We start from the raw sequence: 24822 nt of genomic DNA on the forward strand, positions 1-24822 counted from the left end.
TTTTATATTCAAAGGAAAATATGTGCTCAGAAGAATATGAAGTGTCTGCTCACCTGCAATGCCAGGCTTTGGTCAAAGTTGTAGGCACTGGGCCGACCTTCCAGGGTAGAAAAAGCCACATTTCCTCCAGTGAGAGGGGAGATATCACTGAACTCGTCTGTACAAACTGCGGTCCTTTCATCTTCTCCAGGGCGAATGTAACCTTTTGTATTCCTCCTATATGTCTTCCCACATGAAGCACTGTAATACTGGTATGGTAACCACGGTCCATCCTTTTCTGTACGCTTGTATATGGCAAAGCTCTCCGGCCGGCTGGTGTGGAACTTTAAACGGATGTATGTTATCTCAAAGGCTTTGCCTGTGGAAAACAACAACAACAACAAAAAACATGATCACTTTTCAATGAAATCAGAACAATCAGTAGTTTCCTGCTTATTTGGTAGATTCATGTTTTGTTTTTTTTCTATAGTTAGGTGTTCGATTAGTCAACACTGTGGAGTTACAGTTTAGGGCAAAGGGGGAAAAAAACTATTTTGAGTAAAATAATTACTTTTTAAATATTGCAATAATTGAGAAATTGAATAAAAAATGGATTCACAAAATGTTGCTACATTTGCATTTTTACTATATTGGAGCAATTGTTTAGCATAATCTCTCATGCAGCTAGAAGACCATCCTTTAATTAACAGGTTTGTTTTTCCTTCAGATTAGTTCAGTTTTCTTTTCTTTCAATTCTGTGGAATAAACGCCTACATCGTCACCTCTAGCACCGATTAATCCTAATACTCTGTTGCTGTAGAAAACTTGAGAGACAACCTGAGACTCCGAAATATGAAAACATTCAGTAATAAGAGGATTGACTGGGTAGACACAAACTGAAATCACATTGAGACCAGGCAGAGGGGTAACTTGCGGAAACTCTCTTAACAGGCTTTTTTGGAGCACTCCTGGGTGTTTTCATCTACATCATTAGATACTAAGCTCTGCACACTGATAGAGGGCCGCCGTCCGCTGCTGCAGCCGTAATGACATCTGTTGCTGTACTCTGCCAAGTCAGAGCTTGGCACACTCGTGTCTTGTCTTTCTAGAAACCTTTAATGGTATCTTTCGACTTGGAGCTCTGAGATCATTTAGCTTTCATTTATTTCCCCACATGAGGTGAGCTCAGCCCTGCTGTGGCAAAAAAAAAAGAGGAAACAAAAAAAAACACAGAAGATGAAATATATGCTGGGTATCTGTGATGACAAGCAGAGTAATTGCAAACATGGATATTTGCATGTTACTGTGGTTATCGCTTAGTCATTCTTGGTTAAAGTTTGTGATCTAATGTAGCCATTTGATGATATGAAAAAGAGTGTGCATTTGTTGGTTTATACAGGCATAGCAGTGAAAGGTTGTAGTAACTGAAAGCTATTTAAAATCAGTGTTTGTTGACCCTGGAGGCCAATCCCGCCTCCTCAAAAAGAGGCCAAACAGGCTGTTAACACTTTATCCAGACATTAAAAAGAATATCTCACTAAGATGATAAAAAGAAAAAAAATAGTGTATTTAACTTCATCTTACACTACTTCTATCCTGCCATAAGTGGGTCTGTGATAGCTGGAGATATGAGCCAACTCTCTGGTGGCCCTGCAGAGATAAGTGGGTAGCGAAATAAATGGATGATTGTAATTAACATGCTGGATATTAAAGCAAGCACTTCCTGAACACTTATTTACTCTTAAGCCACACCAGTAGATAGATTCTGTATTCCAAGACAAACATTGTGGATAAATTGGAATAAAAAGTTTGAAAGATATGCAGGTGTCTTTTAGCACATGTTTGCAAAATGATCTAGTAGGAAATTAGTCTTGTTTCATGGTGTTTACACAACGCCTGCTTCTCAGTGGAAGTGCTTAAAAACACCCACTGTGATAATAAGACTTTTCAGGCTAAAGCGGTTTAGAGAATTACCATTACATTTCCAGAAAAGTACTGATGAAGGTAGTGTGATATCAAGAAAACTGCAATTGCCATAATTTTGCTGATAACGTGATACTGATATTTATTATAATTTACCAACAGTTTCCTAACCATTCTTTTCCCCTTACCACAATCCCCTCCAATTAACAAGTGTGGGCATCATGGGTGGCTAAACCCTGTCAGGCCAAAAATAGTACTGGCACACAGAGCGTGAATTTGAGATACAATATCCTACCAAATACTGCATCCAATGCGATACTATGCACGTTGACACTCCAGTGATGACTGCGGTTTGACATACTGTGCAGGTTATTATTGACAAAACAAGACACACCTGAAGATAGCTTGTTGTATGACCAATGTAAGATGCAAAATTATGAAATCCCATCCCTGCACAGAAGTATGAAAGAAAATGATCAAAGATCCAAAAACAACAAAAATGCTGAAACCTTGAAGCTGATACAGAAATACATCCAAGTTAAGTTGGGACTTTAGCATTTTGACAATGACTATAAAGAGTAAAGTAGTCACATAATTAGCCCTCTGTTTGACCTGTTCTGAGTCAAACACAGCTGCACTTGTCTGCCCAGACTCAGACTAAACCCTCTTAAGTACGGGAAACTATCTGAAATCTGTTTATTATTTGAGCTAAATGTTTTGTGTTACCAAACAAGCGGCTGGATGGATTTATCAACTCATGCCAAATGCAAAGTCCAATCAAAAACTTGCTTTTACTTATGCATTTCACAGATGTAAGCCCGTGATCTAACTGTGAAAGCGCCATGCCCCAATGCGGCAGACGTCTTTTATCAATGCTTTAAATCAGAGACAGGATGTTGCTTTTCTTTGACGTTCCAAAATGAGAACCAGCTGTAGACATCAATGTGCTCTGATAGAATGTGTGTTTGTGTGGGTCTCTCTCTCTCAACAAGTCTTTGTGGGAAAAACCTGACCCCAATTCCTTACCAGCAAAGCAGAATTTTCTCCCACCCCCCCAATCCTACTTCTCCTTCCTCATTATGTTTTGTTTACTCCCCCTGAAGCTGCCCTAATCCTGCACCCCCCACCTCCTTTTTCCCCCCCTCTCTCCATTTCTTCACAGACCCACACTGACCTGTCTGCTGCATGTGCCTCTGCATCCTGCTGGTCTGTTTATCATCCCAACATTTGCCTGTATTCCCCTCACAGAGATCTTATTTTGTTTGGACAGGCGAAGGAAAACAGTAAGGCGATGGCACCCCCCACCAGCAGCCCAGATGGACTACAAAAGGATGCCACACACATAATTCAGAGATATTGAGTTACATGATGTTATGTGTTCTGAAAACCGAATCAGAATCCGTTTAAGGTGGAAACGTCAAAGGCGGTGAGTTTAGTGGAGCACATGCTTGGTAGGAGCAAAAGGTCAATTTAGTCTATAGGAGACAGACATGTGGGTGTTGGAATTGTTTGAATAATAAACTCTCAAGACAAGGAGGATTCTTTTCTAGCTGCAGCAATATCCAGTCTCTTTGGAACAAAAATAACGCTATAAACAGAGTTTCAAAACAAGGACAGACATCTGGTTGCTATTGAAAATCAATAGTCTTCATATGATGGAAGCACTTCTTACTTTTCAGGACACGTGATGCAAGCATTCCTCTGTGGTCAGAGCGCTGACATTTTCACAGTCTATAACCGTGTTGTTGCTTTGAAGTGCAGCTGTTTGACAGCTTCGATTGTTCATCCTGCGGCGAATACAGGAAGACATTTGACATATAAAGAAAGTTTATAATTTTGAGTAGAAGTAACCATTCCTGACAAACATATGGAAAGGGGTTGTGTGCAATTAAGGCTTTGCTCAATAGTAATTATGATTTTCAAGGTAACCGAGATTCAAATTGATCTTGGCACCCCACCTTGCAAAGAGGTGTCCCCAAGTCTGCAGAGCTTTACTGCATTTTGACATTAACAATACCTTCTACGCTGCCGACAGATGAATTGGACCTCATGTTTCCCTGTCATGCTTCTACTGCATGTTTTTTGTTCCAATCATCCAGGTTGTTGCATTGTTCAAGATGTCGTTGGAAAAGTGGAAACAGTGCGACAGAACTGCAAATTTCTCATGCCATGAAAATCCAACATTAGAAGTGTATGGAGTCAAACCTGAATTAGCTATTTAACTGTACACACCTGCAAAGGTTTCATGAGCTTCTATTTGGTCTCTGCTTTCTCGAGTCCACACTCAGTACAGTCACCAATAAATTCTAAAACACGTCATGCTTCCTTCTGCTGTCAAGCTTTATGGAGATGCCAATTTAATTTTCCAGCAGGACTTTGAAACTGCCCAAACTACCAACGGTACCAAAAGCTGGTTTGATTACCCCAATATTATTGTGCTTAATTGGCCAGCAAACTTCACTGACCTGAACCCCATTGTTGGTGTATCATCAAGATGAAGATGAGAGACACCAGACCCAATAACAAAGATGACCTGAAGGGTGCCGTCTAAGCAACCTGGGCTTTGACTACACCTCAGCAGAACAATATTGATGCTCCTATTAATGCAAAGATGCCCAACAAAGTATTAACTGCATAAAAATGAACTTGTCAGAACCCAGATTTTTTTTAAATACAGATTTTAGTTGATCTTATGAAATATATGCATTTTGGGATTTATTGTCTGTAAGCCACAATCATAAAAAAATACAATTCATATAGGCTTGAAATGTTTTTCTTCTTCTTACATTAAATTTACATAGTATGAGTTTCACTTTCTGAAATAAGTAACACAAATATTGAACTTTATCCTGATGTTCTAATTTTCTAACATTACATTATTGAGCTTTACAGCCTGTGGTCTAAGGTGAAAACTCAGTATGCTACCTGACGGTGACCCACACCTTGTTCCTTTTGCCTCAGGATAGAAAACATCATGCCCAAACAATATATGGATGAACAGACAGTCCTACTTTGGGAAACATATCTGAAAACTTTATTTCCTCAATAACTAATTCACTTTTGCAGCAGTTTGTCATGACCTAAAATAAATAAATTTCAAATCATATTTACTGTGTTAATCTTGGTAAAGGAAATACTAATTTTAGTAGCACATTTGTATTATACTAACAGATTTGGACATCTATATCTAATAATCATAACAATAACAAGACATGTCAGTAACCTAAATAAAAGTGTCAACATTTATTCCCACTTATTGTTTATTATTGTTCAGATAGTTTTTTATGACGTGAAATTGTTTTCTAAAATACCTTATAATGAACGCTACACTAACAGACTGTCAGATATAAACTGATTTACTCCAAAAATTGTTCATGTTCCAAAAATGTGTGGTCTAGTGCTGCAGTGATCCTCCAAAGAAAGCAGGAAAAACAAATAAAAGCACACTAGACATCAAGTACCTATAAATACTCTTCTATCAATCCTTAGTGACTTCTCTGATGAACTCTGTAGGTTAATTTGACACAAGCATCTCCTGCTGGTAGCAGCTTGCCAATGGCAGAAATGCCAATGCTCACCTCTATTGATTACTCGGCAAATGGAAGGCCAAGGTGTAGGTGTGTTTGCCCTGTGAGCTCTTTGTTTTTCTGAGTCTGCTCATTTGCTTGACTGTTCATTGGCAGGATCCACCCACCACTGACAAGTCAGCTCCATGAACTGGGGAATAGGTGTTGGTGAATATTAAAGGAAAACTTTTTGAAATGAACTTAAACCAAAATTACAAATACTAAGCATTGACCTTGTACTCTTTAGATGTGCTCCTAGTTTTGGAATATGGTGCTAAGTTAGAGGGATATTCCAGGAAAACAACATAAAACAAAACAAAAAAACACAAACTCTTTTTCTACTGCCCTTTAGTAGTTTGATTTGATTTGCAAAAGAGTAGTAATTGCATTTTGGGAAGGTCAGCTTAGGGCCCCAGATTTCTCTTGTTGATAAGAGATTGCTGTAATCACACAAACCCATGGAAATGAGAGAATAAAGTTGATTTACAGAAGGTTTGCAAAAAAATATTTGCATCATAGACCATTACAGTTAGGCTAAAAATATAACGTTGGTTAGGAAATGATTTAAGCAGCTTTTCACAGCATGGTATTGTGACAGGAATGTCATTGGATTAAACATGATTAATACAAAAAAAAGGGACAAAGAAGCTTGCAATACAAATGGACACATTGCACAAGGTTATTATAATATTACTGGCAGAATTAATTGAGCAGTAAAGTGGTCTGTAGTTTCATATTTGCAATTTTGCCAAAGCAATGAGAATGACAGTGCAACAACCTGCCTATTGATCTACCCCTCCATTTCTCCTGCATCTATGAACAACACCCCAAGATAATTAAGCCCCGTTTGCACGCAGTGGCTCTTCAGTAAAACAGAAATGTTTTAAATGAGATTCAGCTGTACGTCTATCGAGTATCTCACACTGGAACATTTTGAAACCAGGTCTAAGAGTGACATTTTTTTGGAATGCCACCAGGTGCGAAGACTACTGGGTTTTTCTTATGTGTGCGCTACAGAACCTGTTCAGTTTAACAACGTCTGATAAGAAATAGGTTCAATGAGCTCTTGGTTAGTTGGAAACTGGTCATTGTTTCCTAAACAAGGTAGAAGCTAAGGATTGTAATTGAAAGCTCGTTTAGATGACATGCACCATATTGTGGCCTGGCATGACAAGTACAGAGGATTCAAGGTGTGTGCGGTCTTGTCTAAACATATCGTAATAATTTTCCATAATCAACATATGAAAATACCAGCAGTTTCCAGACAGCAATTTCATGTAAATATAGTTTTAAATTCCTCGTCCTGGGACATTTCTGGAAAAGGCAATCTACTCTTTTCCACCTGAAGTCCATGGTCTCAGTTTTGGAGATGTTGATTGTCATCCTGACTGCTTCACACCTGACTGCAAACTCCTCTAATGAAAACTAGACTTTATGGTCCAATGAAGTCAACAGAACCACATCTGCAAAAAGTTGATAACAGATCCTACGGCTGCCAATACATATTCCTTCAATATCTTGTCTCCTCCTAGAAATTATATCCATAAAAGGTTATGAACAGAATCAATGACAAAAGGCAATCTTCTCTGTTTCTGTTGAAGAAAATCATCCTGACCTTATGGTGCCTTCATAACTGGGTATTAACTATTAGCATAAATCATTCCCACAGCAAAAAAGCTGAGACTGAATTGCAAACAGTTGGACCTAAGTTACCTATTATATTTAAGTTATTTCTAATAGCAATTAATTGCGTTGGTGTTTATTTGGAAGATAAATTAAGTGCTTCATTGCAAATGTATGTTACATTATTCAGAATGATTCCTCCCAAAAAATTATGAAAACCGTAATTTTGCTCCTACTGCTCAATAATTTTCACTTGTGTTGATCAATAATGTCAAATCTTGACTTAAAATGTTGTAAAATTACAATATGAAAAAAGCTCAAGGGATTGGCATAATGTTGCAAAGCACTCTGACATCAATGAAGTGAATCAGTGCTTGACCCAAACTGGGTTGTTTTTAATCTTGCAGTTTTTATAGAGCATAAGGAAAGTTTCCTGAAAGTGATGGAAAAAATTTGCATAAATTGAAATGACAGTGGACTTACCTTGGATGTCCCAGGCTATGAAAAAATGACTTTGGCTGACGGGAGGTAATGACATTTCTTTCCCTCAAACATGTAGCTTATGAATTCCAAATGCATTTTATGGACTGGGATGGCTAGCATTAATTTGTTCCCTTCCAGTCATCAAGACCTGTTTAAACCACTTTTGAAGGACTTCAGGGGTAAAAAATAAAATAAAATAATGAATATTGTAAAAGCGCAAATAGTTGTAATTGCTAGATTGTGGTATTGTGGTGACAGGCAAATCATACAGCAGACATGCTTAAGGCTTTACATTTGATCAGATTTGTCCCCGAAGTTCTAATCATCTCTTTGGGACCAGCACCACTGCTCAGTTTGAAATGTGGTCTGAATGAAGGGCCAGACCCAAAAGGCATGTCACTGCTCATGTTTTATTATCTACACTGCAGCAGTGCTGTCTGTGATAATCTGCCATGAATCTAACAGAATTCTCGTTTGATAAGAAGAATTTCAAGTCTAACCCATGTCTGGACGCAAGATTGTTTTATGGAGATGAGTCTAGACTAAATCATGCAAATCGTCTGTTGTTCAGAACATCTGTTTTAAATTGTCGACCTCCCTCCCTTCCCCCCCATGGGCATACAAAACACAAAACAAAGCCTGAAACTACTTTCAAAGAAAGGAAAAGTGAAAAGTTAATGGCATGTCAAGTTGAGAATATATGAAAAAAATCAGGCAAGATTCTCTTCACTGGAAAAAAGTCTAAATATAATCTGTCAAGCACTTTTAATGATAAAAGACATTACATACTGTAGGCAGTTATTCTGCTAAATCCAGTCACAAACACCAAAAGCTGAGGAAAGTATGACTAACAAAAATCAGGTGTCAAGCTGAAAGCAGATTGTGCAGTTGCTCTTACCAAGGTGAAGGGTAAGGTTGACAGAATTGGGGTACTGGATGCCATAGTACATGGACTGGCTTTGCCACCATGTGGGCTCCTCATTCCTGTTAAAGTCTGTCAGGAGGCTGGCGTTGTGGTTCAGCTCAGGGTCTGATGCATCACAGTAGTGACACGAGCGCGTTGAGCCGGTCTGCATGCAGTAGTCCTCAGGTGGAGAACCACACACGTTTGACACCACTACAGTGCGATTGAAGGCAACATTCTCAAACTTGGGCATGCAACGGCTTGAGGCCCCCTTCTCATCATAGCAGGTGTCCATTGCGGCCCAAACCGGACAGTAGTGGTGCAGGAAATGAGAAAAGACAAGAGCCAATATAGGAGAACTCAAAGCAAAAGTTGCAGCCATGTCTATGATTGCTTTGAACTTTCGCACTCACACTTCAGTTTCGAAGTTGCAAACACAAAGATCCAAACTTCATGTGGAAAAAGTAATCCAACATCAAATGAATGAGTCCAGTCCAATGTCCTCTTTGTCTGCTTTCTATGTTTTCCTCTGCCAGATCTGCAACATGTGTTTTCCTTTTGTAGAGTGGAATGAAGTTTATGCAAGGACCCCCTTACTTTAGGAGCAAGCTGGAGACAGAGGAGGGACAGGGGTGGGGGCTGATAGATTCAAAAAGACCTTTAAAACTTCTCCCCCTGCTGGGTAATTTAAAAACTACACCGCCTAGAGATTCAACTGAGCCAAGCGGATTTACATCTTGAAAAGAGACTTTGTCACCTCTGGGCTTTGAGGTATGGCATAACAAAGCACCGGTCCTCGACTCTTACAGAGACACACACCTCAGTGATTGGAGAATAATACTTGACACTTGGCCAAGCAGCAGGACATACTGGCAAATGTAATTATAACAATTCAGAAGTGGAAAATTAGCGGTTCTGAAACTGTTGGGAATATTTCACCAGACACAAATCATCTCTGATCCAGGAAATGAGATATGCCTTGCAAAAAACATATCTTTATTCACCTAGACAAAAATGTCTTTGTTATGACAACTTGACATTAACCAAGAAATCATGATCTGACATAAATTTGTTATAAAAGTATTACTGATTAAACTTTAAAAATTATGTAGCTTTATTAAAGTTAAGTTTAAAGTGTATTAAAAGTGTCATGATTTACCGAATGACACTTTATGACAACAGTCATAAATATTCATGAAGACTTACTCATTTTCATGACAGGTGTTATGTGATGTTTACGACGGTGTCATGACAGTCTTATTCACAAACCGTCAAATAAAGTGTTACCTGCTTTACAAATTTTGGTTTACAATGGGGGTCAGTCAGATACATCAGGTGACATTAAGCTTGATTACAGCACATTTCTACACCTTCAAATGTTGAGGTTTTTTTCTCCCTTTGCACATGCTGCTTGTATTGACACTGCTCTGCTGGTAAATTGATTAAGATGTTCCATCTGTTTGCTTGTGATTTGGCTGTTTGCATGTGTTTAAGCTGCGGTAAGTAGAGCTCTCTTGACTACCGCGGGTGGAAGAAAGAAGGACAGGTAGAGTGAGCAGATGCATTTAGATGCCGTACATTTATGATCCCAGTGGGATTTACTGCAAAGTCTTTCCCATATCTCCTTGTGATTGCTTTGAGTTATTGCGGCTCTGTCAGCACTCAGACAGGGACATTGTAAAGAGGACGACATCAATTTGCAATGAAATCCTCTTCTGGATTTCGGTAAGAGCATGCTGGGCTTCAAATCTGTTCAGCTGTAAGTGGATCAACCATCATGATGAACAATCTAGGCGATTTTTTCTTTCGTCTGGCAGAGAGGATTCACCATTTCATCAATGTCAAGAGACAATAGTATTCATAATGCTTTAAGGAGGTATCATGTATTTTCAAGAAACATAATGTCATCTTATAGCAAAATCAAGTGATTATGTTACTTTCAGTGGTAAAAAAAATTCTTTATACAGCATAAACAAAAGAAATATGACTTGGCATCATAGCTACATCTGATGCCTTGAAATTGGCCTCTGATTTTTTTAAGAATCTCTTACTAACTCCAACATACCCCCTTCAGCAACCATTGTTAGGAGCTCAGCAGACACACAGTTCTTCAAGGTTTTTGCTAATTTCTACAGCTAGTTTCCACTAGCAGTTCCCACAAGCGTAGATAAAAGCTCAGCTGGCAATTGGCGCTCCATGGTGTAGCTTTGTTTAAGTAGACAATACATTGTATAAGCAAGAATAGGGCACCCCTTAATGGCTGACAAGAGATTCAAGGTTCAAAGCAATACTACAGGTATGCATCTCATGACAGTGACATTATAACATTATATAAAGCTTAAAAAAATAAATTTTACATAACACCCCCTTTGCATTTAAATTCTCCAATTTGCCATGTTTCAACCACAGCAGAATATTCTTTAGGGTTTTATTTGACACAACAAACAATGAAGCATAATAGCAAAGATGCAATATAATATATTTTTAAAATTTCTGCTACAAATAAATTTTGAAGAGTGTGGACCGCATTTGTATCCACCCATGTAGTCTGACACCTCTAAATGTAACTCAGTGCAATCAATTTCCAACAGAAGTTATCCAATTTGTAAATAAAGTCCAACTCTGTGTAAGCTCTGCCTCAGAGGTTTATTGGAGAACACTGAGGAACAAATAGCATCATAAAAACCAATGAAAACAAAAAAAAAGACAGGATTAAGATTTAAAAACAGCGGTAGGCTTAAAAACATATCCCTCACTTTAACTATTAGAGCACTTTTCCGTCCTGTCTACTGATTGAAAAGTACGACAACTGCAAACCTACCACACTAACCTGCCATGTTCGAAACACAGAAATCAGGACAGCTCCTTTTTTATCCACAGCAGCTCTTTACTGACATGCAACCATGCTGACCACACCCACTGGTGGAAACCTGTAGTTCAGTAGAAAGTCACAAAAACACTCGGCATGTCTTTCCATCTTCACAAGGACTCTGCCTTGACTTCCATCCATCCATCATTGATCTCTACAGCCTAACCCTGATCCTACACCTAAATTAAACACAATTCATACTGTAGTCCTAAACCTAACCCTTAACCCAAAAATAGCACTAATTTTTTTGGAGTCCAGGCTTTGGGCCACATAAGGAGCTGTTGGTCCTCACAAAGTAGTATTTGTTGGAAAAATTGGCTTTACACACACATCCCAGAACCTTGGATATATCAGGATGGGCAAAATTAATCCAAAAAAATAAAAATAAAACCAACCAAGAGCTCATCTTAAATCTGGATCGAGTGGTGTTGAGGTTTATCTTCCATAAATGCAACAGACCTGGGCATGCATTAAGAACTACGGTAGGATAATTTAGATACGTAGTTTCCAAAGTTAGTCTTTGACCTGAATGTTGTTGTTACTTTCCTGTTTCAACACATGAAGTAAATTACTGTTCATTTGCAGGCCTGGTTACGTAGGCATGCTTAGGAGGTAGTTGGACCATGTGAATGAGCTGAGTAAAAGCACACACACGTCCAAAGCTGGCGGGACCCTGGCCCTTGAGAACTAGAGCTGGACAACCATGCTTTAGATCAAAGCACATTCACATCTTAGAATATCCCAGTCAAAGCCTAAATCCAACTGAAATTCTGCAGCAATACTTGAAAACTGATGTTCACAGACATTCTTCTTTCAGTCTGAGATTGAGCTACTTTGCAAACACATTTTGCACAAAAAGCCAGCAGATGAAATTTGCAGAAATATGCATTTCTGCAAATTGTAGACTTTGCTAGGCTCAAAATACAATGCTTGTTACACTTTTCAGATTCAGGTCAGTTGAAAATAAAGTATTTTCACTGAGTTATGCACTTTGTGTTGGTTTATGATATGTAACTCTCCTAAAATAGGATAATGGTTGTGAGAGTAGAATGACAAAATGTGATAAAAGCTATAAAAGGTAAAAACAGTTCTCGTGCAATGGCATGAGAACAAGTTAATATTTCCTTTAGACTTTGTCAAAACAGATCAGATAGAAGTATAATACAGAACAAGATGGAAAATTTGATGAATTACACTATGTAGGTCTTTTGAATCAGGATGACACTTCAAATTTATTTGCAGAGAACTAGGTTTCTGACTTTACCTGACACATACAATTTTCTGGAGAATCAATGTCTGACACACACAAAAAGAAAATCCTGTCAACTGAGGAAGTCTTATCCTCTCCTTCAAAACTGTAGGGAGCATTTGGATTGGGTGAATAAAGTCAGCATGTGGCCTGCTGGAACTTAGTGTAAAGTCTGCAAAAGACTCTAGGGTATACCATTGCAGGGACCGCCTACTGTTTCTGTAACCATTCAGACAAGTCCTCCTCGTGTTTTCCTGTGATACAGGAATAAGTAGAAGATAGACCAGAGATCTAATGCATGAAACTCGGTTTGTCAGTTTTGTTCAAGCTGACTCTGTTTAAAAGTTAAAATGTCAAATACAAACAGCAGGACATAGATATAAATTGTTTACATGTGTTCTGCTTTTGTCTGGATGAGGATGACAGTTTTACTCTGTGGAGTCTGTGCCTTTTCTTTTGGAAATACCCATTCATGTCACTTTTCTTTTAGCAGAAAAAAATGATACACATCACAGTGTCATGATGTAAAGTGATACATCTCTGTTTGGGGCATTTAACAAAACAGCTATCATTTGCAGCCATCTGGCTGTTCCTGGCGAGTTTAGACCTCAGTTTGCTCTGTGTTTACCAGAGCACAGCCAGCTCTTTTTGAAAGGCTGCCTATGCGGCTAATCAAACAAAATGTCTGACTGTCATAGCATGTTGGTCCCATTCTTCTCAAAAATCAAAACTGTATATCAGCCACCTATTCATTTCAGCTGGAGCCTGTTAAAAATAAGATTATTATCAGTCCATTCAATTAGATTTTATCTCATGTATTTTTGTTCTTCGTTCTCATGCCACATGTCAAACTCCCCTTTCGTTTCTCACATACTCTAGTCCTTTCTCCCCAGTGCATCACCCCTCTCATTCTCGTCTCCCTTCTCACACTGCCACTGATCCTTTAGCCCCCACCTGCCACCTACTCCTTTTATGCTTCAGATTGGTGCAACTGGCTGTCATGATATGAGGCTTGTTGCACAGACACTAGCAGGTTCGGTCCCCTTTTTATGATGACACAGTGTCGCAGCGATAAGCTACGCTTTCAAATAGTGATTTGATGTCACAGCTGTCAGCGCTTCACTTAGCAATGCAGGCGGCGGCTGCCACAGCCCTGCAGGGAATGCGGTATCTGACAAACTAATGAGCGACGTACAACGGCCCTATCTTTCCAAAAATTCCCAGGTGCTGCACACCTTTATAAAAGGCCTTTCGAGCTTGATGTTACTCTTTTGCATTTATGTGTATGAGCTCTGTATGCATAAGGACGCGTTTTGGTCACAGCACAAGAGTGCAGAGAATTGCAACGGATCAAATGCTTGTAGCAGTGTAAGTATATCATTTTCATTGTTGAATTGGAAGAAATGCAATACATAATATATACCCACATTTAGTATGTATATATTATGGGAAAAATCTGTCAGGATCTGTGTTTTTCTGTGTTTATTTAGAGTTTTCTGTGTCCTTAAGTCTCTTCGTTGTCCTGTCCTCCCCTTGATTGTTCCCAGGTGTGTCTCGTCTCTGTGATTACCCTCCCATGTATTTAACTCCACCTGTGTTCTTTGTTCCTCGTCGGGTCCTCGTCAATGTTAGCTTATTCGTCGTCAGTGTGTCCATGTTCCTGCTGTTCGTTGTTTGGACTAGTTATTTTCATTAAAAAAATCACCATATTCATCATACCTGGGTCCGCTGCGTCTGCCTCACCACTAACACCACCCGCACTTCATGACAAAATCTATTGATAGTATTGAGGAACTGGTCTTATTTTCTTCAGTGAAACAAATTCAGACATGCTAACACTGTACCATATTGTGTTGATGCTTGAGGAAGATTTAGTAGGACAGTGGTAAAACCTTTTCTTTCAATTGATTAATGTTTTTGTGTTTGGCTGTGTTTCTTTCCTGGTTGAAGTCATTGGATGATTTTTCACAATTAGGTTCATGTACTTTGTTTTCTTTCAGTGGAGAGTACTTCTGGCTTCTTAGCGGAGTCACTTCAGGACAGAACCAGTCGTGGAGCTGTTGCTGCTATTAACATTGTGCAGGCTTTAAATTTTTCCTTCTCATTATGAAAATGTCGTCAACTTCAAGTTATTTTTCGCTCAATAGGAAGTACTTCTAACTTCTATATTTGAGTCAGACTCTTGGATAAAGTCACTGATGGGATTATTCCTGAACTTAGAGTGCAGTGGCTATATATAAAAAAACCCTCACCCCTTTGGATATTTTACACAATGTACTGCCTTTACAAGTCAAACAAAATTTAGCTTTGACAGGTTTTACAAAAACCCTTTCATGTCAAAGTGGAAACTGATTTCTACAAAATAATTAAACATAAATTCTTAGCCATTGGTGTTTTCATAAATAGTCACCCCCTTTAAAAGGATTGACCTAACTCAACAGAGATCCGGCTAATTGGTGGTGGTAGTCTCACATGGTATGGAACAGAGATCAGTTCATTATAGTGAATGTGTCAAGTGACTGTAGTAAAATGACGCCAGTGTCTGGAAGGTCTATTCAGAGACTTATCAGTATTCCCGATTACCATTACAGCTTGAAAACCCAAGAATACCCCAAGAAACATTAGAGAAAATGTTATTTGAGTACTGAACATCCGCTGGAGTTCAGTTAAAGCCATTATCAAGAAATGGAAGGAATGTGGCTCATGTCTACGTATCCTTAGATCCGGCCATCTTCAAAAATTAACTGTGAAACAAAGAGAATACTAATAAAGTACACCTATGAAGGACCTGTGAGCTTCAGCAGCTGAGATGGGAAAGACTCTGCATGCAACAACTGTTGCCTGGGTTCTTCAACAGCCAAAGATTCACAGGAGAGTGGCAATGAGAAAGCTGAAGAAAACTGACATCAAGGCTAGTCTAGAGTTTGCCAGTTGGCATGTGGAAGGTAAAGGTAGAAGATAAAACGAATGCAACAAAGTATAGAGAATTCCTGGAGTATAACTTATTTCCATCTGCATCTACAACTTCAGACATTTATTTTCCCGTAAGACTACGGCCTGAAGAATCAAGCTAAAGCTACACAGAAATGCTTTGACACAACAGGTTCGGTTGGAAAGACTTAAAGCGACGTTAACTCTGACGACTAGCATTTTCTCGGTGCAAACACACAAAGGGATTTGTTTAGTTGTGCTATAAGCTGGAGCGGTAGCATTGGAAGATGTCAAACTGAAAAAAAACAAAGATTGAAAATAACCATGGAGTGATAACATTTGGAAGATGTTGTCACAAACTTAAAAAAGTTTCAAAATAACAGTAATTGTCTCATTTTTCTGGTTCTCTGCGTTTTTTTCTATTTCTCTAAAACAAAATCTTTATTTTCCTCCAGCGGTGCTTGTCTGTGACTTCCTGGATTTAACAAGCTCTAAACCTTTTCACTGTAAATCTACTATTGCTGGAGCATTTGGCAGAATTTCCAATTTGGTTGCTGGATGTCCCTCAGTGCTCAGTGAGATTTTTATTTTTTTATTTTTTCACTGACATTTTTGAGTTCACACTATTTTGATGCATTTGACTGTGCAGTAAGCAGGACACCAAAAATATGTGGCAAGCACAATTTACTTTTTCGTTTTAATGCAAATTCGGTCTAAATGAGGAAGAAAAAACACTTTCAGTGCTTTGAATGGATATTTTTTTTAAACATTTTTTTCTTTTTTAGGGTTTTGCCTGTTTTACACTTGACTCATTTCAGTTTCAGTTCAAATGGTGGCTGATGCAGTCATTAGGTCATGGGCTTGGCTTGTGGCGGTGGGACTTTGTGAGGTTCAGAGCAAAAAAAAAAAATTAATTAATTATAAACGTTTTGATTACTATTTTAGGTAAGATTAGGTCCTAGAATCAAGAATCAAAAAAATTATATTAGAATAATTTCATTATGAAAAAAATATCAGTATTGTTATCGGTTCCACTAATTCTGATGCTGATGGTAGCTATAAAAGAAAACATTTTGTTCCGAGGTGAAAGTTCCTATTCGAGAGGCCTTTTGATATTTTTGCCAAAAATAAAAACAAAAAGTAAAAAAAGCAAAACATTGGGGAAACAGCAACAAATTTGAACATGTAACACTATTCTTACTGGATAAAAGTCAGTGGTAGCTAAAAAGTATATAGTGAAGCAGTATGTGTATTGCTTGTAGCAGAAGGTTTCTTAAAAAGCGGAACAGCAGAGCCACAATAATTTTATGATACGAGGAAAACTCTTGTCGAATTAATGTTTTAATATTGTAAGTGATTACCCAGCCCTACATGTTTAGAAAATATATGGAAGCTGCAGTACGTTTTACATTATCATTAGGAAGGAAAGCTTTAATATATGACTGCTTTACATATTTTTAATGCAAATTGTAGCAATATCAACATGGGAGCCCTTTGAAGGAAAACATAGAGTTATTAACAGTAAAAATAAATTATAACTTTTTGCTGAGTCTTTTTACTGATTCAGGAAACCCAAAAGTGGACAGAGAACTTGTGAGAAACCAGGGATTTGACACTGACGAACACTGTGTCTGAGTTGTTTAGCTGTCAGAAATGAGTTTGCAGCTTCGTCCATTTTGCTTTTTAATATTTTAGAGATCTATTATATTTTTGTTGCATTAAAAATGATCCACTTTAAGTTCGTGCGGCAAGGAAGACCACATTTTCATATCTCTCACTCCACCCATCTTCTTCTATCCGACAGCTTTTTATTCATAACATCCCTACGTTTAGTAATTAGTTGACTGTTGATTAAAAAGGGCTTTAGAGAGAAAGAAGAGAGGCAGCAATTACCCAACATATTAATCCCCTTCAATAGCTTCATTAGAATGCTCTACGCATGCTGCCTTCAATTTTTACTTTTAAATTTGACTCTGAAATTTTTACACTGCAATTTGCACTTTTAATTTGCTCCTCCCATAATTGGACATAGCTGCTTTGTGTTTGAGTTGGTTTGCAAGTGGAGCCAATGTTCTGCCCTCCCATATAGGACACTGAGTAGAGAGCTGGAAAGTTTTCAATACAAGGGAAAAATATGTATTTATTTATTTTTATATGGAAATCCACAAATGCCAAAGCACAACTATCATAAAATGCTGAAGCCAAAAACAGAACAAGAGCAAATAGGTGCAGTATGTTCTAAATTTATAAACACTTCTTGAGCTTTTTAACATGTTGCCACATAATCACAAGCTTGATAATATTTCATTGCATGTTTTGCATCAACACAAAGTAGTGCATTATAGTCCACTTGTCCATGATATTGTTTCGTGGTTTATCAGTTCTCCATAGCAACACCACAAATCATATCATGGAGAATGTTCAAACATTTACTTGAACACGGAAAGAGATGGATGGCAGACATGGGAAAAGAGCATTAATCAGAGAAACAAACAAAGAAACCCATGGTGATTCTGGATGTGCTACAGAGATCCACAATCGAGGCTGGAAATCTTGACAGGACAACTGCTAATCCTGCGCTCCACGAATCGGTCCCAAAAGAAGTTCTGGTTAAGATTTGTCACAAGTATCATAACTGAGGTGGATCAAGCAAACATATGGAAGAAAGTGTTGTGGCCAGAAACAAAATTTATTCTTTTTGCCTACATGGGAATTACCATGTTTAGAGAGAAACTATCCCACCATAAAACACGGAGGTGGCAGCATTATGCATCTTTTACCAGCTTGCATATTAAAGTTTGCTTATGTGACAAAATATAGAAAAGTTGAAGGTGTGTTTATACTTTTGCAAGAACGTCTATTTATAATAGCTGTTGTTATGTTATGTAACCTTGCTTCTGATATTTTGAAATGTGGATATTGCAAAAGCACCTTGAGTGTAGAGCATCTTTAGATGTTTTAAGAAAGGACCAAAGACCTCTTTTCATTGTAGCTGTATGACTTTGTGTTATAGCTTTTAGAAAACATTGTGCAATATGGTAAACACAATGACAGGCATTACAGATATTCTCTACACTGTCAGAATTCAGTGTGCTTTGATGTTTTCAGGCCGGTCCATATAACATATGGAGCTAAAATGTAAGCTAAACTCAGAGCCATTTTTGTTCCCGGCAAGGATAAGTGTGTCTAGATAATGGAAAGATGAAATGAGTGGATTTTCAGAAATGAATTTGATTTTAAAGCATAGACTCTAAACTTTTTCATAGTCTTGGAGGCCTTAGAGAAACTGTTATTGAATCTTAATGTTAGCCTCCCTAATCCTTTCAAAAGTCTGTTTTGAATTCAGGGCAATTTTCTTGCTGGGAAACCTAATTGTTTCAAAATTTTAACAATCTACATGTTATTTTGAAGTGAAATTAAGAGACCTGGAGGACGTCATATGTCTTATTTCATGTGCTTGTAATGCACTTGTACCACTGGCAGTGACAAAACAAAGAATTATGCTAACAAAATATTTGACAGCTTGTGCAATCTTCTTTTGTATGTAGACTATATCAAAGTCAGGTCAGTGTCAGTAAAATAAGTAGCTTAAATTAACAGTTTTTGAGCATGCATAATTTTGATTCTGTGTGGATTAAAGAAATTCTTTGTCACATTGTCTGTGCCCTCACATAGAAGGAATGATAAATCATTGAAAACTGCATAGTTGTTATTCTACCTGCTCTACTGCATAATAGTAATATGGATATTTTTCTGAGAAACTGGCCTTTTACCCTGTTGGGAACCAGCCATGACAGACTGCACTACATACAGGGGACAAAGAGACTTACATAAAAACCATTAATTGCAGATTCCACTTCGTCAACCCACTTTCAGTTTCTAGGAGAACAGGGTGAGTTTCACCGAGTGAATATGTGACATCATGCTCTAACAAAAACTCTTTTTCCATCCAGTATCCTGTAAGGGCTACATAGTGGAGACAAGAGTGTGAGACCCCTTCTGCGCTGGCAGAGAAGTGAGGCACTGTGTCTTCAAAGGAACCCCTGGATCCAAAGTAAATATTCAGTCTACCACCTGGGTAATCGCTGACTGTATTCTGGGCGAAGAATAAGCTTTGACCTGGCTTATTTGAAATTCTGCAGACAGAGTCTTTGAATAATAGATTCCCCAAAATGGCACGCTGTCTCCGAGTCCGTCACTGAACCAACACAGCCCCACCGTTCTGAGCGAGGGAGGCCGGCTTAACACACAGCTTTGCTGATGCTGCTGTTCCTCCAATCACCACTGTTGCCACTGTCCTGCCTCAAGTGTAGGACGTTATCCCTTAGCCAAGTGGCTCTCGCATCTGTTTATCCTCACGGTGCTTTGTTCTTCTGAACAACTAAAGTAAGAGGTGAGTCTGGGCAGAGATAAACAAACTTGTTCAGTTTTAAAGGTATTTTTCCTTTCCAGTCTTCTCAGTAAACTATCTATATGTATATAGGTAGTTTATACATCTATACATTACTTAATCTTTCATCTACTGTAGTTAATACCTATGTCTTGATAAGTAGGTGTGGTAACACTTTGTTTGATGGGTTGTGAATAAGACTGTCATGACACCGTCATAAACATCACATAACACCTGTCATGAACATGAGTAAGTATTCATGAATATTTATGACTGTTGTCATAAAATTTCATTCGGTAAGTCATGACACTTTAAATACAAAGTTGACATTATTCAAAATGTCTTTGTTATGACAACTTGACATTAACCAAGAAATCATGATCTGACATAAATTTGTTATAAAAGTATTGCTGATTAAACTTTAACTTTAATAACATAAAGCTACATAATTTTTAAAATATTGCCTGACGACCCATAAGTCCAAGTTGCAAGAATTGCTCTGCTTTGCTTTGTGTTCCTATTCTCCATCGCTGCTTCTTGTGCTTATTTAAGTTTGTTTTATTGCCCTGTGGCATTCTGTTGAGTTCATCTGATGCGAGGACATTGAAACACCTCTTTTCATATCCAACTTTTTGCAGTTGCCATCAATATTTTGTAATTTCTAATTTGTGTTGTTCTGCTGATGGGAGGCGTTTTGCTCGTAGCAGTTGATCTCCTGTCAGAGGTCTGACACCTCAAGGTGTTTTAGTTTGACAGTGCCCCACTAATTAGCTGTTGTTCACTTTAGTAGGTGAGAGCTTAGGGTGATGCTGGTGTCTCGGCTTGTGATGGTGCCATCTGTCTCCTCCTTTGTGCTGCATTCTTCTTCATGGATCCAACATGGATCTTTAGATCGGGGTGACAACTTCAGTGCCTCCTTAGCCTCTACGATGGTTATCCTTCGGCTACGTTTCATACTTGTGAGATTATTTTCAACATTTTAAAACAATTTTTTTTTTCAAATAAACCATTGATGTGTGAAAGATCCTGAGGGCCTTTGTGGTTTGTGAATACATTAATAAAATACATAAATGTATAGAATAATATTCCTTAGGCAAATATCAATGTCAAATTTTTGAATTGTTTTACAACTAATCTTGGAAACATGGCAGCTCTTGCAGAATTACAATAAGAGCAGCATCTACAAAAGACAAAATTATGGACACAGAACAAGTGGAGAGTTAACAAAAGTGGGCATTTTAAAACCAAGACTAAATTAAATAAAATTGTATCAGCTCTTGAAACAGTTAAAAAAAGAAAAAAACAACAAGTCACCCTCAGACCAAAACAATACGGTCTGCAAACAAAAGACAAGAGTTTTTGACAACATCAAACTGTCAAGCTGTTCAAAAACTACAAGGAAACAATGAAATGCCATAAGACCACAGATCTGGACATTTCCTTTTAAATTAGATTTAAAAATGTAGTGGTGTTTCTAATTCACACAACACAATGTTGATGCTGTATTAATATGAAGAGACACAGAAGCCCATTTCCCTAAGGCACTTTTGGAAAATGAAGAGAACATGGAGTTTGTGTATTGGTCTTTATAAGTCAGAAAGTATTTATTAGAAATTAGTTCAATTGGTTGGTGAACATCTGAAGAGACGGCACCTAATGACTATTGATGAGCTGACAGTAAAAATAAAGTCACTGTAAATATGTTGAAAACTATAAAATGCAATTTCCCATCAAACTCATCATATATGACATTTACGCACTCTATCTATCTATCTATCTATCTATCTATCTATCTATCTATCTATCTATCTATCTATCTATCTATCACACAGAGGTCTACTTTCTTAGCCTCTTCAGGGAAGATAGGATAACATGGTGTCTGTGATGGTCAAACTTTTTTTTTTCAAGTAAACAATGAATTTTAAACTACATTGACTAATGATGTAAGGAGTAAATAAGAAAGACAAAATAGCTACTCTTTCTATCATATTGTTTTAAAGAGCATTCATATTGAGTATCTCTGCTTAAATATCCATCAGAGTTATTTACTGAGACTTCCTGTCAGACAAAAACAATATGATTTGTGGGAACGTTCTGTCGTCAGTGTGAGTCTGAGGGAACCGATCTCTCTATTAGCCAGATCTAAAGCTCTTTTTCCTAAACTAAATCAAAACTGCACAGGCTGGTTTGATCTAAAACTGCATGTATGCATTATTTAGACACAAACACTTACAGCAACACACGCTGACAACAGGACCCGGTCATTAATTTAATGGCTAATCCTCCTCAGATGAACTGGGAAATGTGGGTGCTTATGTTCAGTCTTTGTAAATTTGACCTCACTGGGACGTGACCAAATCCTTTAAAAACATCCCATACACACGCAAACATGCACACACAACTGTGGATCAACTTCCCTCAATTCTTTCCTCTTTTCCTCCTTTCGCTGCCTTTCACTTTATGTGAAAACTACAAGTCACTACACACAGGCTCGCATACATGCATCCTGATACAAACAAAAGGTACACTATCACAGGCCAGGCTGGTACCTTGAGGACAGAACAGGTTCTGCTTAATGGAGTTGGTGATCCATCCGTTGGGCGTTCTGCTCATTTTAAAGTCAGTGAAGAGCGGACAGGAAGCAGGTTGAGAGGACGTGAGAATACTGAAAGGCAAGAGCCAAAAAAAAAAAAAAAAACACCACAAAGGGACAGGACATATGGGTGAAACAGAAAAGGTGGGGAGAGTGTGACAAATGGGTGCAAATAACAACATTAATCCTACACCAGGGCTATCACTGAGGGGGGAGACTGTGTACGTGCAAACAAGGCCAAGCAGGTGCCTTGAATAATGTGGAGAGCTCTCTGAGCCTATCCAGGACACAGTTGTTTCTTTTTTCTTTTTTTTTTTTTGCATTTTATTTATATTAACTACAATGTCAATATTACAGGGTTAAGATTTACTACCAAAGCTTTCAACCCCAAATGTACAAAGAGCTAGACTTTGGAAGCACAATTTTATTTAAGAGAAGGAATGATTGAAACTGTAAAATCAGATAAATCTTACATTCATGCAGTCTTGATTTTTTTAATTATTTTTTTATAAGGTATTCTGTACAGATCAAATGGATGTTACAACTCTGAATTCTGAGAATAATTTTCTGTGTTTTGGCCTTGAATCAGAGTTATGTAAAAAGAAAATAGAATATTTATTTTGGTCATAGGTTTAATGTTTGAACATAATTCTGACAGGCCAATTAATTGGTTAGCAGTACACACATATATATACTGTATATAAGGTTTTATAAAAGCCTAAGAGTTAACTAAGAACTTGTTCGTGGAGAATAGAGAAAGAAAAACAATTTTTTTTGTGGAAATATGTCATTAATAACCAAGAGGTACAACATGACCTTCCAACATAATTTCACAGCTTTTGAAGACATTTTTAGCTGTGTACTATATGCAAGATGTCTGAATTTGAAACATATTTCTCTTTTTTTATCTAATTGCCATACTCTAAGTCAAAATTGAAATAATGACTAATTGCAATAAACCTTCATTTTTCTAACTCTTATGTTTTTTTCTGTTAACACAATGTTCTCATCACTATGGGTTTTAATGACTTGGCCCGTATTATCTAAATTAGGTGTATGTATTTAACATATTTCACAACATTGGGTTTGAAATGTAAATACCATGCAAGTCGTCTATTATTTCACAGTTATTGTGCATAAAGCTGTTGCCAAAAAGCCATTTTATTATACTGCATGGCCCAATACTCTGTGATGTAAAGTACACTGGACCTCCAACATTAACCCTCATTAGTTGGTGGTGGGCATCAAAGGGTTTTTCCTGACAGTATTGTGCTGTGCTGGGTTCGGTTTTGGTTTTAACTTTTCATTTAAATCACAGTTTGAATCCTAGATTTACTTCATTGTTCACGTTTGATATTTTGGTAAAAATGATTCACATTTCTCAGTATCTGACATGAGCACTTAATCAAGAAGATTTTTTTTTGTTTTGTTATTTAAGCTATAAAGAAAGCATGACTAAAAGCACACCAATGTAGAATTATGTAATCTTGTTGTATTTTACAAGGAAACAGAGCAGATATGCTTTGGATCCCTTTTGCAAATGACATGTTACATGACCAACAACCCACACAATAGCTCATGACCAAAGTGGGAGCCTAAATAGACGTCACTACGACTCATCATGTCTTAAATTTGAGAGTAAAGTTGAATGAGGAGTACACTTGTTTATTTCATGTGTCTGTATGGGCTCTGGTATAAAAGACAAAAAGTAATCATTACATTTTCGCAGTAACTTGGGTTTTGATCTTCTGGCCGCTCCTATTTCTTTTATGTGCTCATATACATTCTCTGGTTCCTTAATGCATAGTTATCTGAACATTTTAGTGGAAATCGTTTATCAGCTAATAGCTTTTTTTTATTGACATCTTCAACCCTTATCTCAGTGTAGTAGCTGTGATCTGAGCCTAAGAGCTCTGATGTCCTCCATTTTCTTCTTTTCCTCAGATATCAACCTCATTTTTCCTTTTCTTTCCTCTTGATTTTTGCTCTCGATGATCCATAATCCATCAGGATTTGCTCTATTCTTACTTATAATCTCCTCTTACCTGTTTTCATTTCATTTTATATAAATGACATAAATGTACAACTTTACAGTGTTTTGTAAGTATTCTGTTAAAAATTAAGTGCTTTATTTGCTGTGAATAGCTTTGATGTGATAATGCATCTAGCTTTTTCTGCATGTCTTTCAGTGTAATCACACATCACAAGGCTGCACTTTTTTTTGCCGATGACCCAATGTGGATATTTATAGAGATGCGCAGCTGAGTGCAGGGAAGCGCTTGTTTGATTAGACTGATTTTTCAGATAAATTA

At 37.6% G+C, this 24822-nt stretch overlaps 1 protein-coding gene across 1 annotated transcript in view; it reads right to left on the reverse strand.

The window, feature by feature from the left end:
* lamc3 (laminin, gamma 3) overlaps positions 1–9066 on the reverse strand; it is a 131570-nt gene extending 122504 nt beyond the window's left edge. Inside the window, exons 1-2 of the mRNA XM_032570011.1 lie at positions 8473–9066; positions 54–358 (exon numbers count right to left, since the gene is read on the reverse strand). Coding sequence (XP_032425902.1) covers positions 54–358; positions 8473–8860 — 693 coding nt within the window. The 5' untranslated portion in view covers positions 8861–9066. The remainder of the gene's footprint in view (positions 1–53; positions 359–8472) is intronic.
* Between the last annotated feature and the right edge of the window lie 15756 nt (positions 9067–24822).

This window comes from Xiphophorus hellerii, chromosome 8 (genome assembly GCF_003331165.1).
Source record: "Xiphophorus hellerii strain 12219 chromosome 8, Xiphophorus_hellerii-4.1, whole genome shotgun sequence".
NCBI lineage: Eukaryota > Metazoa > Chordata > Actinopteri > Cyprinodontiformes > Poeciliidae > Xiphophorus > Xiphophorus hellerii.